A 25,538-nucleotide genomic window follows, 5' to 3' on the forward strand; every position below is an offset into this window, starting at 1 on the left:
TTTATTCTGTTATGTTATAACTTCTACTATTTCTACCAAATCTAGGTGGAATTTTATTCATTAATTTTTTAAATTTCGACTGAAAATATAGATATAATTTCCAATATCATATAATATAAGGGATACGAGTTCTTCTACTAAATACAAGAAAAAATTAAAAAAAATTAACATTATTATGATATTCCAACTCCTAAAATATTTCTGATATTTAACATAATTTTACAGTAGAGCAAAAGTTATAATAAATGCACTGAAAACCACGTTGCGCCCTGCTATTACCCCCACAGTAGAAATGGAGTGTTGAAACACGGTATATTAGGACACGCCTTATCGTGTACGAAGGTATGTAACTTTGACAATTTATACTTCGAAATCTGTCGAGTATCCACACCGAATATTTTACCTGCATCAAAATGATCCCGCTATCGTTCCGCAAAAACAGATTAAAATCGTATGGTTTTATCGCAGACTGCAAGATCGAAGCAGCTGCTCTGTCCACACTTTAGAGAAGCGAATTAGTTTGTCGAATAGAATTGATAACTGGTAGCTGAGCGACCCGTACCCGTTAGGTGGTCGTATACGCGACCATTGCCCCAGAACTGTGTCCTTTACGCTCGTTAATTCGATCGCGACCCGTCGATTGCAGTTCATGGAAGCAGAAACGAAGCTGGCCGAAGTAACGGCGGGGCTGCAACGTACACCAGGTCTCGTAGGTCGATAAGGCCGGCGAGAATAATGGCCGGGATCGCGCGATCAGGTAAATAAGACAGGGTCCCGTGGCTGTCGTGGAACCTTTGCCCGGGACTATTTCCATTCGCCTCTACGGTATTTCCTGCCCATCTTGTCCGTCCTCTTTCTTCCCTCTGAATCCCTACTTTCGTCTTTCATTCCGTTCTCTCTCTCTCTCTCTTAATCTCTGTATCTGTCTCTATCGTTTTCGCGTTCAAACTATCCGCCTCTCTCGTTCCCTCCCGCACGTTTCTCCTTTTCTCGCCGCGATTCACCGTCTACGTTCATCCCTGTCCCTCTCTTTCTCTTCCACCCTCACCTAGTGGCGTGACACATGGCCAGCATTTATAGCGCGAGATAGCGCCGGCGGTTCTCGACAGCGCCGGCAGATTTATCCTCCACGGTTATTGGAGTTATACAAAGGATTTTTCCAACTGATCCCATAAAGTATCTGTGCCTGATGCCCTATTATTTACGCAGCCGGCTGATGCCACAGGCCACTCTGGCAACGGCAGGAATTTTTCTTGTACTTCAAAAGCGTACGAGCTCGTGTCCAGCGGTCGGTGACACGGTCTGATGTAATGTTTATTTTAGCGGCAGGACAAGATTTAATCGGTCGATGAATTGCTTTATTGCCGTGTCGCGGACACGGTGCCATTCAACTCTTTCGGGACGACGCGGAAACGCGACTGCTCCGGGCGACCCTTTTCACCGAACGGGGATTGAATTGTTCTGCAAATTCGAAAGACGCGCGCGCGTGTGTAGGTTTTTGAATTTAATACGTTAAACGCCACGTCGATCCTCGAGGACCACACTTTCGGCCGGCCAAAATTATTTTAACCCCTCTACGACTGCTAGTGTGTAAGGCGGAACTGATGGCTTGTGGAATCAAAACGACTGATTCGTACAGTAGCAATCAAACAGTATTATTTTAAGTTTATCTTAACTTTACTGAAATTCATCAACATTCAACGAAGACTATTACACTTTGTTTACTTAAATTGATAATAATTTTAGTCGTTTCGTGACGAAAAATTCGAACGATCTTCGATCGTTAGCGTTGAAATGCAAGTGTCTGTTTTCTGTAATAGTTTCCCAAAGAAAAAGTGAACGATATATGTACAATAAATGTAGTAAGAAAAACCGGTTTCCTCGTTTCCAGGACTCAGAAGGTGACACTCCCCTTCACGATGCAATCTCTAAGAAACGGGATGACATGTTGGCTCTGTTGTTGGACCATGCCGCAGACATCACCCTCACGAACAACAATGGCTTCAACGCTCTGCACCACGCCGCTCTTCGTGGAAACCCGAGGTGAGTATGTACCTTGCGTTTTCGATGTGACGCTTTTGTCCGTGATAGCGTGCGCCGCTCTGAATGCCTCTGTCGGTGGTAGAATTTAACCGTCCTAGGTGAACGTTACCAAGGAAAGGACGATAAAGGGCTTTGCCTTAAGCCAGCTGACAATTAAGAATCGCCCGCGTAGCGTATAGCTAATGGATCAAGGTGTTCGTTCTTTCCTCGACGTCTTGACAACCGACGCTGTATTATTGTTGTCACGGAGGATCCCGGTGTCATTAAAAACCGATGAATGGCGTTAAACGCGAAACAGTCGCCGCGTTGTTGCGCTTGGTTGCAATAACTGATCGCTCGGTTATTGCAATTCGCGAGAAATACAGTCAAATCTAGGTTTAACAACGCATCTTACGTCGATCAGCCTTTGCCATATATCGGTACATTGTAATGAAGGATCGCTCACCATCCATTTGCAACTTTGTACCGCAACAGTTTGCTTTAGGAGTAAACAAGCAGGTGGAGTTGGTTCTCGGCGGAAGGAAGAGTAGGAAGCCATGCAGAGTTAGGTGTTCCTTAGAAAGTTACATAGATTGCCAAACCTTGTCTAATAATTTGTGTCTGGGAATTAGAAATTCCTAAGAAAGCTTACGGTATTAATATTTTAACGAAGTGGATACAATAAATTTTTAGTATAAACGATCTACGAATAGTCTGATGATAAAGACAGATCACAGGTTGGAATTGACCCAGTTGCCGTAAGAGGGCTGTTAATTCCGAGCGAAACGGATATGTTGATAATTATTGGAGCAGCTGTAAGTTACGAAGACTAAAGAAAACGCTAAGAAGAATTCTAAAGCGACGTATCCAATCGTTCACCGTCTTCCATTGACGTCTTTGTTCCCTTGTTCGGCAAATCATGAAAGAACGTCGAACCACAGGTGTTCTCGAACCAGTCGTTCTTCGACAAAGTCTAATGGAGTCGGTCATTCTCGAGAAGTACTGAGTTAATTTTACCTCGATTTTCACCCCACCGCCTTCCTATTCAATTTCGTCCCTTAGAATCTCGAGAATCTTCGAGATCTGCTCGCTTCTGGTTATTACTTCGAGACTGGAATGTAGGTACTATTGCCGACAGAATGATGTCTGGGAAGAATCACGTTTATAAATACTGTTCGCGTCTAAAGTCATAATTTCTTCTTATTCATATTTAATTTTCATTTGAATGACGATTAAGACTGCGATAATTTTATAAACGAATTATAAAAATTCTTTGTAATATTGGGGAGCTAGATTTGAATTGAACAAATATAAAAATATTTGTTGCGATCGTCTACTGTTTATAGTATTGCGCTTGAATGGAAGCTTTCATGCGTTCTGTCGACAGGACGGAATTTTTTGAACTTACGCCACTGCGAATTCTGTTGTTCATCGAGCAGTATTTGCTCCCATTTGGAGCTACCAGCTCGTGAAAAGCGAAAACGATGAACGAGCGTGGACAGGTTGAGTTTGACGGTTCATGGCCACCTAACGGGTCGTGAATTCCAACGTATTGTGCGAATTGAATGCGTCGTGTCGATTCAATTTAACTTCTTACGACATAGTTTGTTTCTATTTTTTGAGCACTGCTATTTTTGCCAGCATGTTGAAAATCATACTTCGAAATATTTGAAAGTAACTAATTAAGAAAATGAAGTGTGCTGAAATTTTTAATTTCTATTTTAGTCGCAGGAAAAATCACCTGAATAAACTAACACTAATAAAAATATCACTATCCTCGTATTAGAAGCTTTAATCAGTGTATTCCACATAAATATAAATCAGGACAAGATAATTGATAAAAGTATTATAATTTGGTAGTTTTAATACCGATAAGTCCATCAATTTTGTTATTTTATTCGCTGTCAAAAAATTCGACGAAACGTCACAGTCAGATTTAAAAATATAATCACCCTTATAAAAATCATTCGCTGAAGCTTATCGGTCGCACCAGCGGGGCGGACGATTTTATTCGAACAGAAAATCGAACAGATTCGTAAAAATTCCCTCGAGGATCCTATATTAATAATTTTTCTTCGCCTTCGCGCGTTCGAACCTGATCACTTACGAGTACGCAGAAAGAAGCGTCACACACCCGTGACGTTGAATCCGGCTGGATCGGTGGTTATGTAGAGTCCCGGTTTCGAGGGGGTGGCTTTCACCGTGGAAAGTCGAGGGAAAGGGCGCCGGCGGGACCGGGTTTTCGCATCCGTGTCTATGGCCTCCGGATATTACCTACCTTCGTTGCTTTTAAACCGAAGGGTGCTGATTACCGCGAGAAGATGTATGTGCCGCATCACCGACCGGAGGATGTATTTCAAAGGGAACCTATTACCCTGGTTTTCTGTCCCACGCCCAACCCCGTCCCTCCCTCCTCTCGACGGCAGCTTCCATAGAGCAGCAGGTATATCTGCGCGAAAATCGACCGCGACATTACGCAGGGACGCGTCACCTGACGCGAAACGAACCTGGAATTAGATTAAGGATGATTTAGGATACCCATGGTGGATCATCATAATGCTCCACGGTCGAGGGTACGAATTCAGGCGAGGTAGAATTATGAACGATCAAGATTTCAGCGAAAACAGCTCTGGCGGATAGGATGCGGGAGAGGAGGGACTCTGCACGGCAAATGGATCGAGTGTGTCTTGAAACTAATTCACAGCAGGGTAGTTTGGGGGAAGTAAGTACTCAAAGCTAATGAAGTTTTCTTTGACTCCGGCTATGTGAGTTGAGAAGCGAGCAAACATTCCGTTTGCGTCCCAGTCGTAGTGGCCGAAGTTGGATATCGTTCAGCCTGTTTCGCGACTTCACCGGGAATCCACGTAGGTTTTAGCGAGCGTATTTTCGCAATCCTGTATAATTTATAAAACATTTCTTTCGGTTGGTTGTCTAAAATTTACAGTGTTGTGGCGATACCTGATCCTATAATAATACTCTTCCATTGAATATCCTGGCGTCTAAGGCAGGGCCTGTTAGGGTTGCCTTACTGATGAGTCCCACTATCAGGCCCAGGACGAAACGCTCCCTCTTTTCGTTTTCTATTGTCTCCTGCTATCTTGTTCTCTGCGTCAACAACTCGCCAAGTTGATGGCTATACATCAACGTTCATCCTCGCCAAAACATGGAATGAGTCGAATGCACTCCGGTGGCATAGACATGGTAAATACATTACACACTGCGCTGAAATTATATCCATCCAAAAGCTCAGTGAGGTACGAGGTTTCTTTTCATCATTCGTTCTTGGCCAGATAGGTTTTGTAGGACATTGAGTTTCCATGCATAGATCAAGTACCATGTAGGTCTTGATAGAGAGTGTTGCAGAGAGGAACATAGTTCTCTCCAACAGGGGCATACGTTCAATTTATACCTCTCTCACAAGTACTCAATCGACCATCTATTTCTATGTATACATTCGTCGTATTAGATGAAATGTCCTGGCGTCTAAGGCAGGGTCTGCTAGGATTGCCTTACTGATGAGTCCACTAGCAGACCCAGGACGAAACGCTCTTTCCTCTTCTTTCCTCCTCCTATCTCGTTTACGCACTTCCTCCATACAGAAAACCACCACAAAATTGTCCGAATAATTTACTTACAGGTTGTAGTATTATAATAAACAGACCAGTAAGAGACGTGTATTGAAAGTACTAAAACTTTAGATGTGTGCAGTTTCGAAGCTACTTGTGCTTTATCAATAATTGAGCTACTGTTGAAAGCGATAGAGCTTCCTCTTTCAAGTGGTTTTTGGTTTATGTCGATCCGACTTTCCGTTTTCGAGATATCGTAATTTAAATAAAGGGGTAATTTTTCAAATTCAATTATCTCTGTCTCCGCCTAACGCGTCGAACCCCTCTGTTTCGCTCTTTGTCTTTCTCTCGCACGATGAGTCGTGACAACCGTGACCGACTACGAGCACGTGCGGTCAACGACCTTGCCAAGACCGTAGTGAAAGTTCATTGACCTCGTAATATCAACAATGAAAGGTAAAGAAACACTTCGAAGCTTTATATCTCCGAAACTAATTACGCTATTGACTTTAATGAACACGTGTCTTAAAGGGCATTTCATCCTTTATCAGATGAACATAACAACAACTATTATAATTTAGGCTGATTTAGATTAATCTAACAAAAAAATGTTTGCAATAAAATATATCGACGAGTACTTTGAGTAATAGATACGAATGGCTACGTTATTGCTCTAGCATGCCACTAATTCAGTTATAATGGTTATTTATTCGTTCTTCTAACTGTTACGCGAAGAAAACAAATCCATTCGGATGTTCATAATTGAAAAGGAATAAAGTGCAATAATAAACGCTCTCCTGTCCTCTTCTTTTACCTCCTGCTATCTCGTTTTCTTCCTCCAACGACTCGTCAAAGTGTAATCCGAGTTCAAAAACATAATTAGCGACATAAAAAATCCCTAGAATCATAGTTTTCAATATAGTATTTTACCTTGTAAACTCTAATAGACCCCAAACGAAGTAATAAACCAAACAAACAAATTTTTCCGAAAGAAGGATGATGTTTTAAATGAAAAACTGTTGTGGTACTCGATAGGGTGACGTTTCAGGTTAGTTACAATTGTCGTTGGCGCTAAATAAAGGCGAGTTTCAGCGATATTCTAGCTGCAGCCGGCTCAGGTGTCTTCGGTGCTCTCGCATCCGTCTTCTTTCGGAGTCCTCCCTCTTCTTGTTCCCGGTCATAGACGTGTTCCCTTCCAAGTCTCTTCTACGCGATTCTCTTTCTCTATATTCGCGCTTCCTCCTCCCGACGTGTCTCTTTTCCTTCGTCTGTGAAGGAGCTGGCAGCTTCTCTCAAGTCCTGTGTTGCACGGAGCTCTGAAGCCGAACGAACGTCCGGAGACGTAATTTCCTGCCCTCCCGGTGCAGCTCCCTTCCGTTTGCTTCTCTTCCTCTGCCCCTCAGCGCCTGCCGCTTTGTAGGCTGCATTCTCCGGGGGCTGCTGACGAAACTTCCCCCGTTTTCCATGCTTCTGCCTTCGGTCTCTCTGTATGTTCTCGAATTAGGGTCGGCCGATGCCTGCCACATGTCAAAATGCAATGCATGCCGCTTCCTGGAGATTAAGCCTTCCTGGTCGTTCCTGCGAGTCTCTTTTCGGCTCGCGAGTCCAACAAAGGGACTAACACCACTTTCGTTACTCTTCTAGAGCGTAATTGTTCCTTAATAAAACGCGCTTTCGGTGAGCAATAGCGACGGAAGGATATTTTCTAAATTTCTAGACGAAGCTTAATTCGATAATACAGGCTGATTCGTTAAGTAGCAGTACATATTTATTTACACTTGCAAGATATGTACACATTTTTTACAGTAAAGTAATGATTGGTTATTAGAGCGTAATCAAATAAAAAAAAGTCGTCGTTTTATGGTTCCCATGGTTTCAGTCATCAAATATGGTATCATTTTGAAGTTTGATTATCAGTACCAAAAGTTAAGGAAGGAGGTTTTAAAACTTATTTTTGTTGGATTATACTACTTTTCTTCATTATAGATTGAAGAGTAAACATTTTTTATATCATAGACGTTTGTCTCGACGTTTGTCCCGACTGCAGTATCCACTTATGGGTCGCAAAGTGAACATTTCACACTCGTTGTCCAGCGTGACAAATATTTGTCTGGCGCAAGCTGGAGATTGTTTTAGCAGATGTTACAGCCTCCTCGTCAGCGTGAAAGCTCTCGATTGCTTCCTTTAATCTGTTTACATCTGCAGTTTTGTCCCTGGATGTAGGGACGCTTTCGAGTGAGAACTTAGCCGTAGAAAGGCAGTAAGCGTTTTAATCTCGTAAAATGAACCTTTGCTTGAAGAACAATGGATGCACCGGCTTCGGTATATTTATGCGAAACTGTGTAGCGTAATTTGTATATGACGGTGCACGGAAATGGCGCACGCCGTATATGCGATAAGGTTATTATCATAAATAACGTAGCGCGTGTCTTGGCAACTTTGTTAATATGATAACAACCGGAGGGTGGGTTCGGTTGTTCTTGGTGAGTATAACGAACGAAAATGACTGCCGTTAGTTTAAAAATGCAGCACATTTAATAACAGTGTCAGCTTTAATGAATTAATCATTTTGGCAAGAGCGGTGCACTTAAATTCTTCTTGAAGCGATATATTATATCTCAGCGCAAGAGCAAGGATTTTCAGCGACGTAATAATTCAGCGATAAAAATAAAAAGACTATCAGCATTTATTTTACAATATGATATTAATATGTACCGACAAATACAATTCTGTCAGTTTCTGACAATAAGAGATAGTAATTTTAAAATTGATGGAGTTGCTAAATTTTATATTTTGTATATTTTGTAGATGAAACGTTCTTATGCCATTGTGTATAATAGACTCAACTGCAACCTGGTTATTAGAGACGCATATAAGTATATTTTGAGTCCTGGATTGCAATTGTTTCTCTCTAAACTTTTATTTTGAAAATGCTTGTCAATATATAATTGTCCAGAAATTAGTAAAAGAATGCTTCGTTAACCGTTTATTAGCGCAAGGATTAACATTACGAGCACATTTCAGGTTCTTGGCCGTGTAAACAGTGGAAGATGCAGTAAATACGAATTTACAAACAGTATCTGTCGCGACAATGTTCGCGCACGGTAATGCGTGGATTGTAATGTTTTGGCATTATCAGAGAACCGTACACGATAGATCGGGGTTAATAACACATTATGGTTGCAGAAGTACGAAACGATCAGATGCCTGGCCGGTGCATGGCTATTACGCGTAAAGGCCACTAAAATTACCCGGTTATGCCTTCTCATTGTTATGCCGTGTTCCCAATAGCTCGTCATTCAACGCTGGCGGTGCAATTATTATGCCTACAGAGATATAAACACGAATTGCATTGTAAATTCTACCTCCCGTGTTGGTCTAATCCTGACGCTAAGCATTACTACCACAAACTGCGCATATTGATAGTTAAAGTGACGTAACTCGTGAAATCGATCACGCCTTTATGAGATTAATAAACGGGATATTACGTCCATTTCTGTCTTTCCACGTACGACGATTGCGAATACAGTGTCCTCGATAGAGTTCCGTTAAAATCTAAAACAAATTTTGCAAAGTTTCACACTGAAACGTCAGACCTATACAAATTTTTTATTTTAAAAGATGTACAGTTTTAGTTCTCAATAAATATTAATACAGTGATCCCTATGGTGCACTATTCCGAGAATTGGCGATTTATCTCTGTCGTGTTATTAATATTTACGTTCGTTACTTTCGCGCGTGTATTTACTGTTTTGAAAGGACATCCTTTTTTTTAGATTTACTTTCGTCGCGAAAGAACATCGATTTACGCGGGCCAAAACTCGATTAACCCTCGCTTTGGAGCACTTTGAGACGCTTTAAGTCACAATGGACGCTCACGAAGCCACGACAGCGTGGAAGACGCCGGGCAGACGTGTGCGGTTTCTCGCAGAATATACGAGTCGAGAGAAGTCTTGTTACGAAAACTAATTCGAAGTTACACTGAACGTGAAATCACGCGCTCGACCGTGTACGTTGCCTCGCGTACCTTGTTGCTTGTAACGCGTCCCGGTGCACGGCATACTCTCGATCGCACGAAATTGTGTATTATCGGAGCAGACTCGCGAGGAACGAGGATTTCATCAGAGGATGAAGTTTACTCTTTGATGCGTCTGTATTGTGCGAATTCGACGGAACGATGAATCCAATCATCGCGTCGTTGTCCTGTATCGTTGCATTATCGTCGCGTTTGTGTTATATCCATGTCAGCAATAGTGCAATTAAAGCGTGCTTCTGAATTATAGCACGAGGATCGAGCAGTTTTCTGTTCGATCTACTAAACGCATATTCTTTTGAAATATTTGTTTTTATGGTATCAAATATGTTGAGACCTAACACAGGTAAACACAGAATGGTCCCCATAAAACTTGACCTCCTCAACAGCTGCATATCACATTCAAACTTCAATAATCATTACCTGCTATTTTTAATGATTAATAGTTATTATAATTATCTATTTGCTATATAAATCGGCTCCACGAAGTTTGTGGGAGCCAACATCCTGCGTCGCGACAAAATAAAAATCCAAGATATCTCGTATAGGTTTTGTTTGAATCGCAATTAATGCTTCGGGTTTCGTGCCATTGGCCAAACCCAGCGGGCAAACAGGAACGTTTGGTTACGTTTTAGCCATTACGTACTCCCGGTTTAACCGTTTCCTGGGTGGCCACAGATAATTTCGTTTCTCGTTGAAGCGCAACGCGAGACAACTGGGCGAGCCGCGTCCCGACGTTCGTCCGCGAACTTCTAACGCGAATTCGAAGCCACTTTAGGCGTCTCTGGGTGGCTTAATTATGTTAGCCGCAACGTGAAACGCAACGGCCGAGCAGACACGGCATAGAATCGCTTTGATCTCGCCGCGTAGCCGGCCGCTCTGATTGTGACACACCGAGCAGAATCGGACAGAAGATTCGCCCGGTAGTCGCGAAGCCCCCGTTTGTTTTGTTTTGTCAGAGGACCTCTCGGTCGTGTGTGTGCCCGGAAACCAGGCAATCCCGAGAGTTTCCAGCTACGTGATTAAAATTTCGTTAGGACGTGGTCGCGTGTCAACGACTGATTCGGCCACATTCTGCCTCTGCGCGTCGTCGGTCCGGTGCTTCGCCGTGTACTTTGTGCCCCAGGTAGCTCGATAGAACTCGAACTGGAAAAGCAATGTTGTTAAACTGGAACAGCACGGAGTTTTTTATGGACGTGTAGCGTTCTTCTTGGAATTATTGTTGTCGAGGCCTCCGGGAGGACCTTCTGCTGAAGTTCATGCAACTGTCAGACGTTTGGTGTGTGTAAAATATTGGGTGTAGATCAGGGCGGTCCTTATTTTTCAAGCTTTCTAAATTGTGATACTAGGTAAGAAATTGATGTATGCGAAATTTTATAGTGATTGGATAACGGGAATCCACAATTAAAGTTTTAAAATTATAGTAATTTCAGATTAATCTAGAACACAATTGTGTTTCGATATTTTGAAAGTATGTATGATTGTTTTTTAAATGAAAGTAAGTCAAAGAGGTCCATGTAAATTTGGTGGAGATTTGTGGTATTTTAAAATTTTATTAATAAACAAGTAGAAATCTTCAATAAAAAACCTGTATTAAAAGATCTAAGTTAGTTAATATCGATGTAGACAATTTGATTTTCGCTGAAAGTCACAATTTCTCTACTAGATTTAATATAAGCATTAAACATTTATGATGTTTATTTAATCATTTTACAAAATGATCCATCAAATTGGGAAACCGACGAAACATATAAAGCAGCGTTAGAAATAGTGCAAAATTTTCAAGTGATAAATGATGTCGCAGAACGTGAATAACTTGTGCACTAAATTAATATTAAATTTTACGAGACATCTTGTGAATAGTCCAAACGGAGCAAATTTATAATTATTTATCTATACTTAATATTTAACATACACCAAAAGGAATCTACTATCATTTTGCACAAGCAAATTAAAATCGAAGTCAGTTCGTGTTCTTTAAGATGAAATTGAGACCGTAGGAGCAGCTTGAATTTTCTACCTCATTACAATCTATCCTTGGTAATGTTTTCCTACAATGTTTGTATCTTAAACGAGTCATAGTAAATGTTAAGTTCTGAGAAGAAACGTCCTGAAGGTATTCGGTACGTGACTCTAGCGCTGTTTTTGTAACGCGACCGAGTCGAGGCACGGAAATAATTAGTACATGGAATCGTAAAATTTGGGTCCCGCGGAATTCCCAGGTAGTTATTCGTCGTAAACTGTCGGGAAACGTCGCAGTATCTATTCGCTTGTCGCACTGTACGCATCGCTGTGTAATCTTCGACCAGTTTAACGAATAGTGAAAGGTACGTAAGTGTACATTTTGATGTATTTCGATTAAAAATGAATTCTACATATTTTCCTTGTTACACAAAGGTAGTTATTCATCGCAGACTCTTGGGAAACGTCGCAGTGTCTATTCGCTTGTACTGTACACATCGCTAGGTAATCTTCGACCAGTTTAGCGACTAGCAAAAGGTATGTAAGTGTACATTTTGACGTATTTCGATTAAAAATTCATTCTACATGCTCTCCTTATTGAAAGAAAAGTGTCGAAGTTTTTGTATTTGTTTCAATTTTGTATTTGTTCGCTTCTGTAACTCACCTTAATCTATTACCAACAAAAATTGAGTGCAAAGATTTAGCAATCACGGAAGGAACATTTGTTGTGTCTGAGAAGTTGAAGACGTTTACGAGGAATGTTCAAAACAAGAACTACTTTTGAGAAAAGGGTTAAGAATCGTTTTATGGTATTAGGAGTGTCTCGAAACGAAACGTGCGCGAAGGTACCAGATCTCTAAGGTATTTCACGTTATCTAAAACAGAGTTTTGCCATCGGCAGGAATGTCTTGTGTTGCTTTAATCGCGTTCGCCGGTCGTGCTCGTCGATCAACGTTCCTCCAGTTGTGTTACAGCCGCGTAATTTCAGTCGTGCCGATGGAATTCCTCGCACGACGCAGACTTTCGAGTTTTACCGATTGGTATTCCCCGGTATGCGCCTCCTGCCACCCTCGCCCAGTCGACACCCCCGAGCAAGAACAGCTCGAAGAAAAAGAAGAATCGAAATCAGCAATGGTGGGGCGGTAGAGGGGTTGGAAGGTAGAATGAAGGAGAAACGGAACGAGGAATTCGCAGATAAGCGCGAACATTTCGTTCCGGACGCGAGAACGTTCCCGATCGACGGCCGTAAACTTCGGAATAGTTGTCGGTGTAATTAGCCCGACTCTTTCACCATCGGAATAAGGGAAGGAGTCGTCGGAGCACGGGTTCCGGAAAACTGGGCGACGATGAGGTTAAGGGTTTGAAGGGTGGGTGGGATAAGCATTGAAATAGCTCGTCGGGCGCGAGCCATTTAATTTGGCCCAGCGAAGATCTAATTACTTCCAATAGTTTGTTAATTTCATTCAACTACTTTGCTGTCATTAAATAATTATTACGGGGTAATGGTAACCAGACGACGGGGAACCGGAGATCGTAATGGCTGCCAGGAATTCGATGTTGGCGCCTTTGGCGAATCGTGCCCGTGCATTCGATCGGAGCTCCTTCCGTTCTGTTGCTGAAATCTTTGACACGGTGTTCTAAACCTGAGTGATACCAAAAAATTGTTTCGTCGCAAGCATGTCTCGAGAGAGTTACGATTTCATTAGGCGATACTTAAAAGTGTAGGAAACGGTAAAAATTGTCAGGAGAAACTGATTACAATAGATCAGGACTTCTGTGATCGAATAAAAGGATCGTTTTATTATTATTCTGATGGTGATATGTGTGTATATAGGATAGATTGAGAACTGGAGAATATAGTTGTGCTTTTCTCATCCAGCCATGAATTTTATTTAAACTTTTGTACTCGTGAGTGGGAGACGTGGCGTTCAATTGCATTCTCTAACATTGTTAGTTTACCCGTGCAGTTTTTATCCGCTATTTACGTTAGCGTCTACAGTTTTGAAACTCCCTGTACACCAAGGGCTCTGCCTGCGCGCAAGCGAGTATGCTGAAGGCAGAGTCACTGAGTAAAGCCGCGCCATTATATCTATATCGAGTTATAATAGCCCTCGTGTTAAATCGCATGAGAGCCAAATCGTTTGGAACTAACGTCGAGTATCCCTGTTCTTCTCTCTCTTCCTCTCTCTCTCTCCACCCACTCGTTATCCTATCCACCTCCTCCCTCCCGGACACACCAGCTCCACGAAAACTACATCGCTACCCTTAGGACATAACGGCGCACTTTCGTTAGGAATTATGCATTCAACCGCCGTCACAAATTTTTTTTTTCGCCCTATTCTCCCTTCTTTCTTTTTTATCCCCTTTGTGTCATTAATTGAGAACGCTTGGGAGTCCGATCTTCCTGATTCGATGCAAAAGACCGCCGCGGGTGGTTACCGGCGTTTTTCTTCCGTTGAAAATCAGCGTTGCCTTTAAAAAATATTTTTATAAGTCGTACAGTTTGCAGATTAAACGTTGCAGGAAAGTTGAATAGACATTTACTTGATGAATCTGAAAATTTCTTTTGATAAAAATCTGGTAGAAGACTGGATGATTCTACGCGAAAGAATCGGCGAAAATCTGTAATAAAATTTGTTCGTAGAATGCTTCGTTCTCGAGATAATTAAATTTAAAAATTTGATTTTTGTCCATTATTCACTGTGCCTGTTTATGCTAATGTCCAAGTTCTGCGTTAGGTACTCGATAGATTTCTAAAGCCGATATTTTTGGAAATCAAGCCTCCCACGAAACAATTTTATTCCACCTTTTGGGTTCACCTTTTTCTTTGTAAACGTAGTTCACTGTTTTTTAAATTGTTAATAAATATTTTATTCAAATTTTCCAATCAGATTTTTTTAGGAAATCATTGGACAATTTCTAGTTTATCTTCTAATTAAAACACGACAATATTTGTGTTTATCATCTTTCAACACATACGAAAAATTGTTTAGAACGTATCTTTTGTTCCCCAATCACTGGATAATTTTCCGCAATAAAAGATGATGTTTTGTCAACGGCGTCAGAGTCGAGAATCGAGGATAGTTCAGAGAAAATTAGAAAACTCTCCTCTTCCGTAGGAGTACTGATTAGTGTGTCACGCCTGCTCCTTTGACTTCCAGGTCCGTTTAAGGTACTATTGTTAGCGAATAATTTAGCGTAGCGTGTTCTTGACAAAGATGCTTGACCGTGATTCGCGAAGGAAAATGGAACCCTTCGAATTCTCGTCGGATTATTTTCGCTGAAGTGTTCATTATAGAGATTCAGTTATCGCCAGTCGGATATTACGCCATTCCGGTAGCACTTAAAAGTACTCGAGTGCATAGTCAACGGTGCAAACTACCACGTTTGCACGGTAGAAATATCACTGACTGTTCTCGCAGACGTGAAATTTTCGTTAATCGCGCTTACAGCGCAGTTTGCGTCATTATAGTTTCGATTACGAGCCTTTAACAAGGATATCGCGATAATGAATATTGAAGAGGGAACGTTCAGATATTTGCTCGATTACGTTCGATAAGATTTCCTTAAAACTTCCTCTATTTAGTTTCTAATTGTGTCTCAATCGAATTACAACTTAAAAACTCGTTTACCTATCGAGCACTATAGTTGTACCGAACTTTTTTTCTTAACTAACAATTCGTACGACTATTTTATCTCACAAAATCTCGAATAACATTTCTGCGAATCGTGGAGGCGCCAGGAAAATTTGTCGTACGTCTTCGAGGTACCACAGGTTCGTCAGCGTCCTCGAACAGATCTCGATCGTTGACGAACGTTGAAGATACGCGCGTCGAAGAATCCGAAGCTCGAAGTCGCGGGGTCAAAGTAACTACTAAGTATTCCGGTCGAATCGGTTCAGCATTCCAGTTTGCTCGAAGGTAATATGCAGCAAGATCCCTCCCTCCCGGGAACACAGGCACGCGGTAATCCTTGAAAGGATTCACGGGGTTAGAAAACACTCCGCGAAACGTACCAACCACGGCGCGGCTTGCTTTCGTGCAAGGATTTGACTTCGGGATTAAACGACCTCCCCTGAATTCGCGGTGCTCCCTCGTAAATTGCGCCAAAGAATTCGATATTAACGGCGGCTCTAGCCGAGGTGGGGGGAGGGACGAAGGTGGGCGTTGAGGGTGGTGGCTGTCGGGGGTGCCCCAGGATGCCGGCCGAGGGGATGGTTGTTCCTCCGAAGCAACCAACGCGAGAGGGAGGGATGGAGGTATTAATGCTGCGTTCACCTCAGACGCCAACCGAGCTGACAAAGCTCGCTCTGCAGTCTGGCGAGCTCGAGGTATTCCAACAGGAGGATCCGGGATGGTTTTGGTATAGGAGTACGCTACCTATGGCAAAACCACGCTAACTCGCAGCCATGCACCCACGCTCGCTGGCAACAAGCATCCGGGTCGGTGCCTCCGTCTCGACGCAGTTGGGATTAAGACGAAGTCGCAGGAAGCAGTACGAGCACCGAGTTACCGGCAAATTTGCGAACACGTCTCGACATTCGGTTATCCGTCATTCCTCCAAGACGGTTTATTGGCCCTGTTTCTCTGATTCTGGTGCTGATCTCGAATTTGAGCAATTCTCGCCGACTCGGTGCTCGGTTCTAGGGGGATGTTCTAGAAATACAATTTATACCAATAATTATTTTTATTTATACCAAAAGTTACCCTGTAGTACAGAGGAAGCCTGAGGCTACCGTTTTACATGAAATTTATTTATTGTTATTGGGAATTTTTAGGTTTTATTGCTCGTGGAAAGTCTAACACGATTTGGTTTTACATTGTGTACATACTCATATTTTTATTAATAGAATTAATTGATTAGGAGCTTCGTAGAGGGTTGTCTCAACCCTTAAATATAATAATTTGTATCTTGCTTTAAGTAATTCTTATATTTTTGCATATTAAGTGGATTTTGTAATTTTTTGAGAATTAAAATTTCCCATAAATGCATAAACATCCGCACTTTAATAATAAGTACTCGACTGTGTTGTCCTAGACTTGTTCGAATCGAGGGTAATTATTGCCCTGTTTTCCAATAGAATATTGACTCGGTAATTCTTTCAGTTTGTATAAGTTTTAGAAGATACATTGCTATAATTGAAATTATTTGTTTTCTATTTTCAAAGTTGGATTATTATTATTTTTAATATATGCTTCTGCCACGTTTGCAGTACGAATCGTATGAAAATCCTTGTTGCGTATTTTTTACTTTGTTCGCTAATTAATTTTAAATACTTCTTAGCATTTATTTTATTCCTGATAAATTTCATACTGGGTCATGTCATTATTTCTCCATCCGACGACGAGGCACAAAATTTTTATTTTCTTTTGTACGTCACGATAACAATAATTCCATCCGTCAGAACCGTCCAAATTAAATTTTCTCTCATTATTAAACTCCACGTACATGTTCCTCCACAAACTGCAATTTCATCTTTTTATGTCTCTAATAAAAATTCTTCTTTCGTTGGAAATGTTTACCTAACTGCAGATCGCGTTGCACTTTTCTAATATTCGTTTTTAATTTTCGTTTTATTCTCGCAACAAGTGGCACGTTTTCCCCGCAATTTCGTGCATTTCTAAGTAAATTGATGACAACTTTTCACATGCCCACTTTCAGCTTCCAACACACATTAAAATTCTGTAAAATGTGCATTAAAATTAATTCACTCAGCGTTCTGAAAATTAGAAGCAGGACTTCTGAGAACATTTTCTAATAAACAATCAAATTCGCGTGTCCCTTATATAGGATGCATTCAATTAAAAAAATTAAATACGAGTAAAATATATCTATTTCATTCTTTGTCGTATTGTAAACTGCAATTTCAAAAAATTTCTTTTAATTTATTGCGACGATATTGTTGTTCCTTATACTTTAAAGTACCCTTCGATGATGTAACCGAGGCAATATCGCGCTTCGAAAAATGATACTTTGATCAAGTTTTGGGCGATTTTGCGACGCCTCCGCAGACGTTTGATCGTTGCCAAATCGATGAAGGTTCATCGTGGTCGCGAGAGAGATACCCGAGCCGATGAAGGACTATTGAAATTTTCATTATCGTCCGACGAAGTCGATCGCCTTTCCGCGTTGCTCGTCCCGCGATATGAAATATCGGAGATACGTAGCTCCGACAGCAGCCAGCCCGAAAGTAGTCCGCGAATATTCGACGTCGAACCGACATTCGCCGCCGCGCTACGCCGCCTACCATTTCCTGGGATGATCGTAAGAAGTGACGTCAGCGTTTATCAAATCTTTCAAAGGTTTCGGCTCGGAGAGTCGGAGTTTCCGGGTCGTTGGATCACTAAGCTTAATTTCACCTCCTGCTTCTTCGTCCTTGTCCGTTCTCGGTTGCTCCCTCTTGCCTCGGCTCTTCTTGCGCCAACCTAACCCCTCGGTGCTCTATATCTCCTTTATCCTCTTTGGTTTCTCCTCTCTGCCTCGCGTCTTCCTCCCGTCGTCCTCCCCTCCCCCCCGGTCGCTGTTTCCACGGAAATTGGATAGTTGCTTCCAATTCTGCGCGGGACCGCGAAAAGGAAGCGGACCAGCATTCCTTTGTTTCTTCTACTTTGTCTTTGGTTCCGTCGAAACTTTCGCGTCCGGAGTTTTCTCAACTTCCTCTTCTTCTTCCGCTCCGATCGAACCCGCCCTTCCACTCGCCCTTTTCCGATACGCTACGCCACTGCCCGCGCGTGGACTTATTCCGCAGCCTTGGATTCGTCAGATTTTTCGCCCAAAACGATCGATCGACCAACAACAAGACAAACGATCGTTGGTTTTTGATAATTTATACGAAGACTCACTGACCGATTTCAGGATTTATTTTTCAACACAGTTTCGAGATCATCTATATTTATAATAAAACTTTTATACCAAGGTCACATGTCCCCTTAACCTCTCAACCCCCTAGGGAGACATTAGAGAGATATTTCAAATATATCGTAATAGTATATTTAAAATTGCAGTAAACGAAAAAACATTTTTAACACGACTAGGAATAAAATAGATATACAGGGTGTCCGGTCATTCCTGGGAAAAATTTTAATGAGAGATTCTAGAGGCTAAAATAAGACAAAAATCAAGAATATCAATTTGTTGATTGAGGCTTCGTTAAAAAGATATTAAAAAATTAAATTAAAAAATTTCAAATCGATCTAAAAAAATTGTATTCAGTTGCAGGGATCGATTCCAAACATTTTTGGTCAATAGGCATACCCTTGAATTCCTACGGAATTTCGAGAAAAAAATTCGAATATGCTGAAATTTTTCGACGAAAAAAAAAGTTTCAAATCGTTCTGGAAAAATTATTTTTAGTTGTGAGGGTCAATTACAATCATTTTTGGTCAATAGACATACCCCCGAAATCCTACGCATATTCGAGAAAAAAATTCCTTACCGAAAATATAATGTCTGACCTTACCTTGACATGTTTCACTGAAATTTCGTGCGTATGTTTAAAACATCATAACTCCTGAACGGATTGGACGATTTTAATGTTTAAAAAGGCAAATTACGTGTATTTTGGTGGAGAATATGTACAAATCGCAAAAATATTCGAAAAGTTGGTCCTTGACCCCGCAAAATGAGAAAAACCCCATAAAAATGATCCAGTTTTCAAACAGCCATAACTCCTACAATGGTGAATATATTTCAATGAAACTTTTTTCTGAAGTAGAGCTCATGGGTACCTACAAAAAAGTATTAGACAACTTTTCTGTAGGACGTCAAACAAATTTATTAAAAATGAAAAACGAGTTTTTAAGAAAAATCGACAGGGGGTAGGTGCTAAAATTTTTCGGTGAAATTGAAAAATTTCAAATCGTTCTAAAAAAATTATTTTTACTTACATGGGTCAATTACAATCATTTTTGGTGAATAGACATATCCTCGAAATCCTAACCAGATTCGAGAAAAAAAATTCGAGAAGTTGTGGAATTTTTCGACAAAATTAACAAATTTCAAATCGTTCTGGAAAAATTATTTTCGGTTGTGGGGGTCATTTACAATCATTTTTGGTGAATACACATACCCTCGAAATCCTACGTACTTTCGAGAAAAAAATTCTTTGCCGAAAATATTCTGTGTGGCCGGAAATGTTTCCATAACTTTTTAACGAAACCTCAATCAACAAATTAGTATTCTTGATTTTCGTCTTATTTTGCCCTCTAGAATCTCCCATTCAAATTTTTTTCAAGGGTGGCTGAACACCCTGTGTATGTTACTCAAATTGAATGTTTTTTAATTAGGAAATGTTCCTAGAAGTATTGCATCTAATTTTTAGAACGTTGAGTGAATTAATTTTGATGTACATTTTATCAATAGAATTAACGAAATGTGAGCTTTGTAGAAATTTCTCTCAACCCCTAAATATAATAGTTCGTATCTTACATCTTTCTTATATTTTTGCATATCAAGTGATTTCTGCAATTTTTTGAAAAAATTTCCCATAAATTTATTAGGAACAGAATAATTTGGTCCTCGAGAGGTTAAAGATCGAGCTACGATTCCTAGTATCAATTCGCGTAAAAATTAGCATCGAACAGGAATTGTAAATGAAAATGTTTCAGGTCGAATTTCAGTACCGAAAAAGATTGTGCGCCATCGCGTTAGGCGCTACAACGAAATTCCCACGATACCATTAATTCGTTCGACGGTATTCTGCCACGAGCAGACTTCAAAGGCACAATAAATTCTCCTCCCGATAAAAGTTGGAACGCTCGATACGCGAGTCAGGCACCGAGCAGTTCCGTTCCTTCGGCTGTTATAAGACACGGGGGGTAACTTTTCATCCCTCGTAGCGATTCGCGCACGGTTCACGTACGCCACGGATGCGGCGCCATATTTCACGTGTACCCCGGTTGCCGAGGTAAGTGATTTCGCTTAAAATTCCGCGGCCGCCGTCGTAATTAGTTCAACTCCGATCTGGGAATTTATTAAGAAAAGAAGAAGGTGGAGTGAGACGTAGCCCCCGCCCTCTTTTGGTGCTCGAGCTACGTGCTCAGAGATTTACTTGGACCCTTCCGGTTGCCATACCTTCACCGTTGCACCGTTACCACCGACCAGAATTGTCGAGGAGAGATTTTTAAAGTTCGAAAGTTCCATTCGAGTCGCACCACCACGCGAAGATCTTTCTTCCATGGCCGTTTCGTCCTCGATTGTCTGTTACCCTTGCTCCTAACTTTGCTACAGGGGATAGTAACTTCAACGGAAACGGTCCTCCCCGGTTCAGAATAAACGGTTTGCGCATATTGACGGACGGGAAACGGCGTATTCCTTAAGTTCTTGCAATTTTTTTTTTCGTTAATTTGTTCTGAACCAAATCATTTTGTTCCTAATAAACAAAAATGCAAATTGATATTCATTATAATTGTGACCATGCTGCCATGTCATAAAATTGATGAAAATTTAACAGTAAACATTCATAACTCTAGTGGTTACTATTACGATGTGATATTTAAAATACTTTAAATACGAGGCGTACACATATGGGTCAGTATCCTTGATGAGGTTACAACCATCTTGTAACAATTCATAGAGGTTGGATTTTTTATTTCTTCTCGTTATTCTTGTGAATATATTTTCCAGAATTTCGAAGAATATTTTGAATTTAGAATTGATCGAAAGTCACTTAATACTTGAATAAATTATTTAATCAATATAACATATAATTCTACATCCACGAAAATCATTGAAATGAAATAACTTCAGAGGATTGTTTTGTAGAGAAAAATTCTATATTGCATCGTGTTTAAGACAAAGCAACAGCTTCAAAACTTTTTGTGTTAGTAGTAGCGCAATTATTTCCAATTATATTAAGATACCGCGACACGCAGCTGTTGGGCACAGTGAATTCATATTTTAATATCAATATGAAGGCTGAATATCTCCGAGAGAATAGTGATCATTTACCTTGGTAATATTTCCAGCAATATTGCCGCAGGAATATTAGTTCACCGACGATTTATTACGGGGCACATGGAAAAAGCAATATTGAGGAAGAAGTTCCACGCAGAGTCGGACCTACCCTCTTTAAAATAACTAGAAAGAATTTTCTTCAGTTGCTTTCGGTCCATGCAACATTTGCATTATTAAAGATCGTGTTTCACGCTGACTGAACGGTTTCCAATCCAATTCGTTTCGTGTCATGTATTAATAAATTGCTCGCCAGAGCGATTTATCCTTTTCCAGACATTTTTTGAAAAATAATCTTTACAAAATTGAGAAAATTATTTTTATAATATAATAAACGAAGAACGAAATATGTCTTGCAAATAAGAATTAAATCAGGATTAATTAATACTATTTCTACTGCATGTGCATATCTGTTCCGACCAAAAGGTAATATTTTTGTAAAGTCAAAAAGTCAATTAAAATTGTGAGAAAGGTTGTGTATCGAATGTTATTTTTAAATAATGATTTGTCGATATTCGTTATTTTACAAAATTGAGAAAATTATTTTTACAATATAATAAACGAAGAATGAAATTTGTCGTGCAAATAAGAATTAAATCAGGATTAATTAATACTATTACTGCTGCATGTGCATATCTGTTCCGACCAAAAGGTAATATTTTTGTAAAGTCAAAAAGTCAATTAAAATTGTGAAAAAGGTTGTGTATCGAATGTTATTTTTAAATAATTATTTGCCGATAATCCGAGTTTTATACGGAGTAGATTAAATCGAAGTACGATTCGAAGTCTCGTTTCCAGCGTGGAACGTATTAATTCACACGTGAAATCAATGACGATCGAGCGATCGTCATATTGCTGGTGCTGTCCATAAAGTAATTGGATCCCCGGGCGTTATAGCACTTCTTGACTCTAAACGGATCGGTTTTCGCTCTTCAGCCTTCTTCTCAAGACACGTTCGAGTACCTAGTTAAATCCTCATGTTCTTAAATTTAAGTGCTGTGCCGGGAGTTGTTAAGCCGCGCTTTATAGGATCCCACGCTCTCACGGAGACGCCATTTACCGTTCACCGAACGAACGAGTAGCTTGACACCGCGACAGGAAGAGAAAGAAACCTGGGGGACGACGGGAAGACAGAATGAAACGGAGAGCGTAATCTCATGAAAATAACGCCACGCCGTTGCAATTTCGCAATCAGTCGCTAATGCTCAAAGAATCGTCTGTCGCGCGATCAACCGTCGGACCCCCTCGTTTGGTCGGCCATTTTATATTCCTCGTCGAAACGTTCGTTTACGGTTCGCCATTACGTTTCGCTAATGTTTAATTCGTTGGTAGATATGGTTGCTGCAAACGCGTATTCTTTATTTTTTAAATATTAACGGAAGGGTGTTTTTAAAAGTTAGTACGTTCTTAGGATTACGTTCTCCATTCGGAAAATTCGAAATCGATGGACGATGACCCGTTGGTCGAGCGAGCGCCAGATTTATTCGCTCTAGGGAAATTTTTAGCCCGTAATCTTACAAGCACGGTGCACGTTCTACTAGAAAATTCTGTACTTTGAGAAATGTAAAATCGATATCCGATTGAAACACGCCGACCATACCGGAGGGGCGTGGGAGGGTTTGAAGTGTATGCGTTTGCTGTTCCGGTTCACGTGCGCGTCATGGAAACGAAATGTTGGAAATTCGACGACAGTTAATTTCTGATTTGACCGGATCCAGCGGTGTACGAGTTTCCGCATTTAATCGTGAAAAAATAATAGTCGTAAGTAGGAACGATCGTTTGTTATTTATTTACTCAAAACGCTTTTGATTTTCTGGGTTAAATTAATGCTTGAACTTACACGTTTACGAAAGATAAACGTTACTAGATTTAAAAGGAGTTTTTGGAAATTTTATATTCACTGTACTTTTATCAAACCAGTTACCCTCTTATTTATAACTACTAATCTTATTTGTAGAGCAATCTTCACTGTCGTTTAAAGCGAACCACGCCATGTGATGCATATTCATGAGCCAATTTTAGAAACATAGCTGTTTGGTTAAAACACGTTTAAACACGAGATTGCATATATCGTAGAACGACCATAGTTATCGCGAATAATTTCGGTAATATTTTCGTTTGATGCTACATCGAGAGCCAATAATTTTATTAAATATACTTTCCTCGAAATAATATTTTCGTATTGACAGAATTTATTCCCACGTTTCGTACAAAGTGTGCCACGTGGAAAAGCTCTACAGCGTCAATTACTCTAGATCGTTTCGTCCTTAAAACCCCTAATGGTCGATGCTCTCGAAAGATTGCGTTAAACTAGGCAGATAAATAGATGACTTTCATTCTGGTAATTCAGATATCGCGTGCTATTTTCTGTACCCGGTCTCCCTTCGAGGTAAACCAATTATGAAATTCATTTCTGTCATTTTCACAATTTTCGTTTTTACGCATAGGAAGAATAGGGTGAGAAATTGGGACAGGCGTAACGAGGTTTACCTTTTTGTAGTCTCGTTTGTTTCGTAAATTAACCGCTGCGCCCAACAGAGTCGAATCGAATTTTCTATTAAATATGGAAGGTTTTTTTTCCAGCGAATCCAATTTTTTTAAAAGTGTTTTGTACATATATAAAGTATCAAAAAATTGATTCTTTCAAGATGCTTTAAATCTATTAATACGTTGTATCATTTTCTTTTCTGTTTTGAACTGTTGACTGCCTTTTTCTTATGCTTAACTTTAAATAAAAACTGTAAATGTGCACGTTAAATAAGAGTAACAATTATATCCCAAGCTTGTTTTATAAACGTGAGTTTTTTAACCATCTTGGTAATGCCAGAAGTCTAAATTTTAGAGTATATCAAATCATATTGTAATTAAATACAAACCATAACGTGGTTGCTCAACTGATATTCAACAATTAATAAGAGTGAAAGTTGAAGTAACAAAGGATTACAACTAAAGTTGTGGATAATATTAAGTGGACAGATAAAGGAAATAAGTATAAATTAAATTTAACGAAAGTAGTATAACTATTATACACTTAACTTTTATGTATTATATACCTTTATGATACATAGATTATTTAATGTATAATTGAAATTAATATTTACATTTGTATTGAACGCTGAGACTATTGTTGTTGCGCAGAATTCAGTTGTTTTTCTCACGTTACACAGTTTTCAAGCAACAAGCTATCCCATCTTGCCCCACATTCTCCTGTTTCGAACACTAAATCGGAAAAGTAATTCGCGTGACCAACGATCGTCCGGAAACATTAAGAATCATCTCGCATTGGGATTAAGAATCTCATTTTCCGGATACTTTGCGTCACGTTAGGGACCAGGGGGTGCAAGCTGTCCCTTAAAACGGGTGATGCGTTTGCACTTTACGCTCGGAGACCTCACTTACCCTTCATTATCGCGAGCGGGGGCCGTCCTTCTCCCGCTCTGGAGAGGAGGGGGGAGTGGCGAGGGGCGAGGGGCACGAAATGCAAAATGGGGCGTTTTATCAAAAGCGAAATTTGCCCGGAGACTGAAATTTGTCCAACGTAGCGGAAGCCCCGGATTACGCCGGGGACTTCCTTCTCTCGTTCCTTCGCGCCGTGCACCGTGTCACTCGTTTTCTCACCGTTTCCACGACCGGCTCTCCTTCTTCCTCTCCCCCCTTCTATATTCTTCCGTCGCAGGGACTTCTTATCTTCGTCTCTTTCCTGAAAAAGGATAACAAAGTGTTAAAGTTTTAATCCGGTGGAAGGAGCGAGTTGCGTGTGCACGAAGAGCGAGAAACTGCGTCGTCGGAGGGGGTGGTTTTCTGGGGGGGTGTACCGGGGCGAGGGAACGAGCCGGAGTAAGGACAAAAGGAGGCTGACCGAGAGAAAAGAGACGGAACAGGAAGGAAAGGAGGACGAAAAGAGCGAAGGCGGCCGGAAGACGGAAGAAGGATGCGAAAAGGGAGTCGGGCAGGGGGCGAAGGGGCGCGCAGAAAAGTCTTTGTAATCGCAGTTTTCTACTTTT

At 40.6% G+C, this 25,538-nt stretch overlaps 1 protein-coding gene across 2 annotated transcripts in view; it reads left to right on the forward strand.

Annotated features, from left to right (window-relative positions):
- The window catches only part of Mib1 (E3 ubiquitin-protein ligase mind bomb 1), a 642,152-nt gene that overhangs the window by 50,829 nt on the left and 565,785 nt on the right, over nt 1-25,538 (forward strand). For both annotated transcript variants that reach the window (XM_076767466.1, XM_076767467.1), the window contains exon 9: nt 1,892-2,043. In XM_076767466.1, the coding sequence (XP_076623581.1) occupies nt 1,892-2,043 (152 nt within the window). The remainder of the gene's footprint in view (nt 1-1,891; nt 2,044-25,538) is intronic.

This window comes from Colletes latitarsis, chromosome 6 (genome assembly GCF_051014445.1).
Source record: "Colletes latitarsis isolate SP2378_abdomen chromosome 6, iyColLati1, whole genome shotgun sequence".
In the NCBI taxonomy this organism is placed as follows: domain Eukaryota; kingdom Metazoa; phylum Arthropoda; class Insecta; order Hymenoptera; family Colletidae; genus Colletes; species Colletes latitarsis.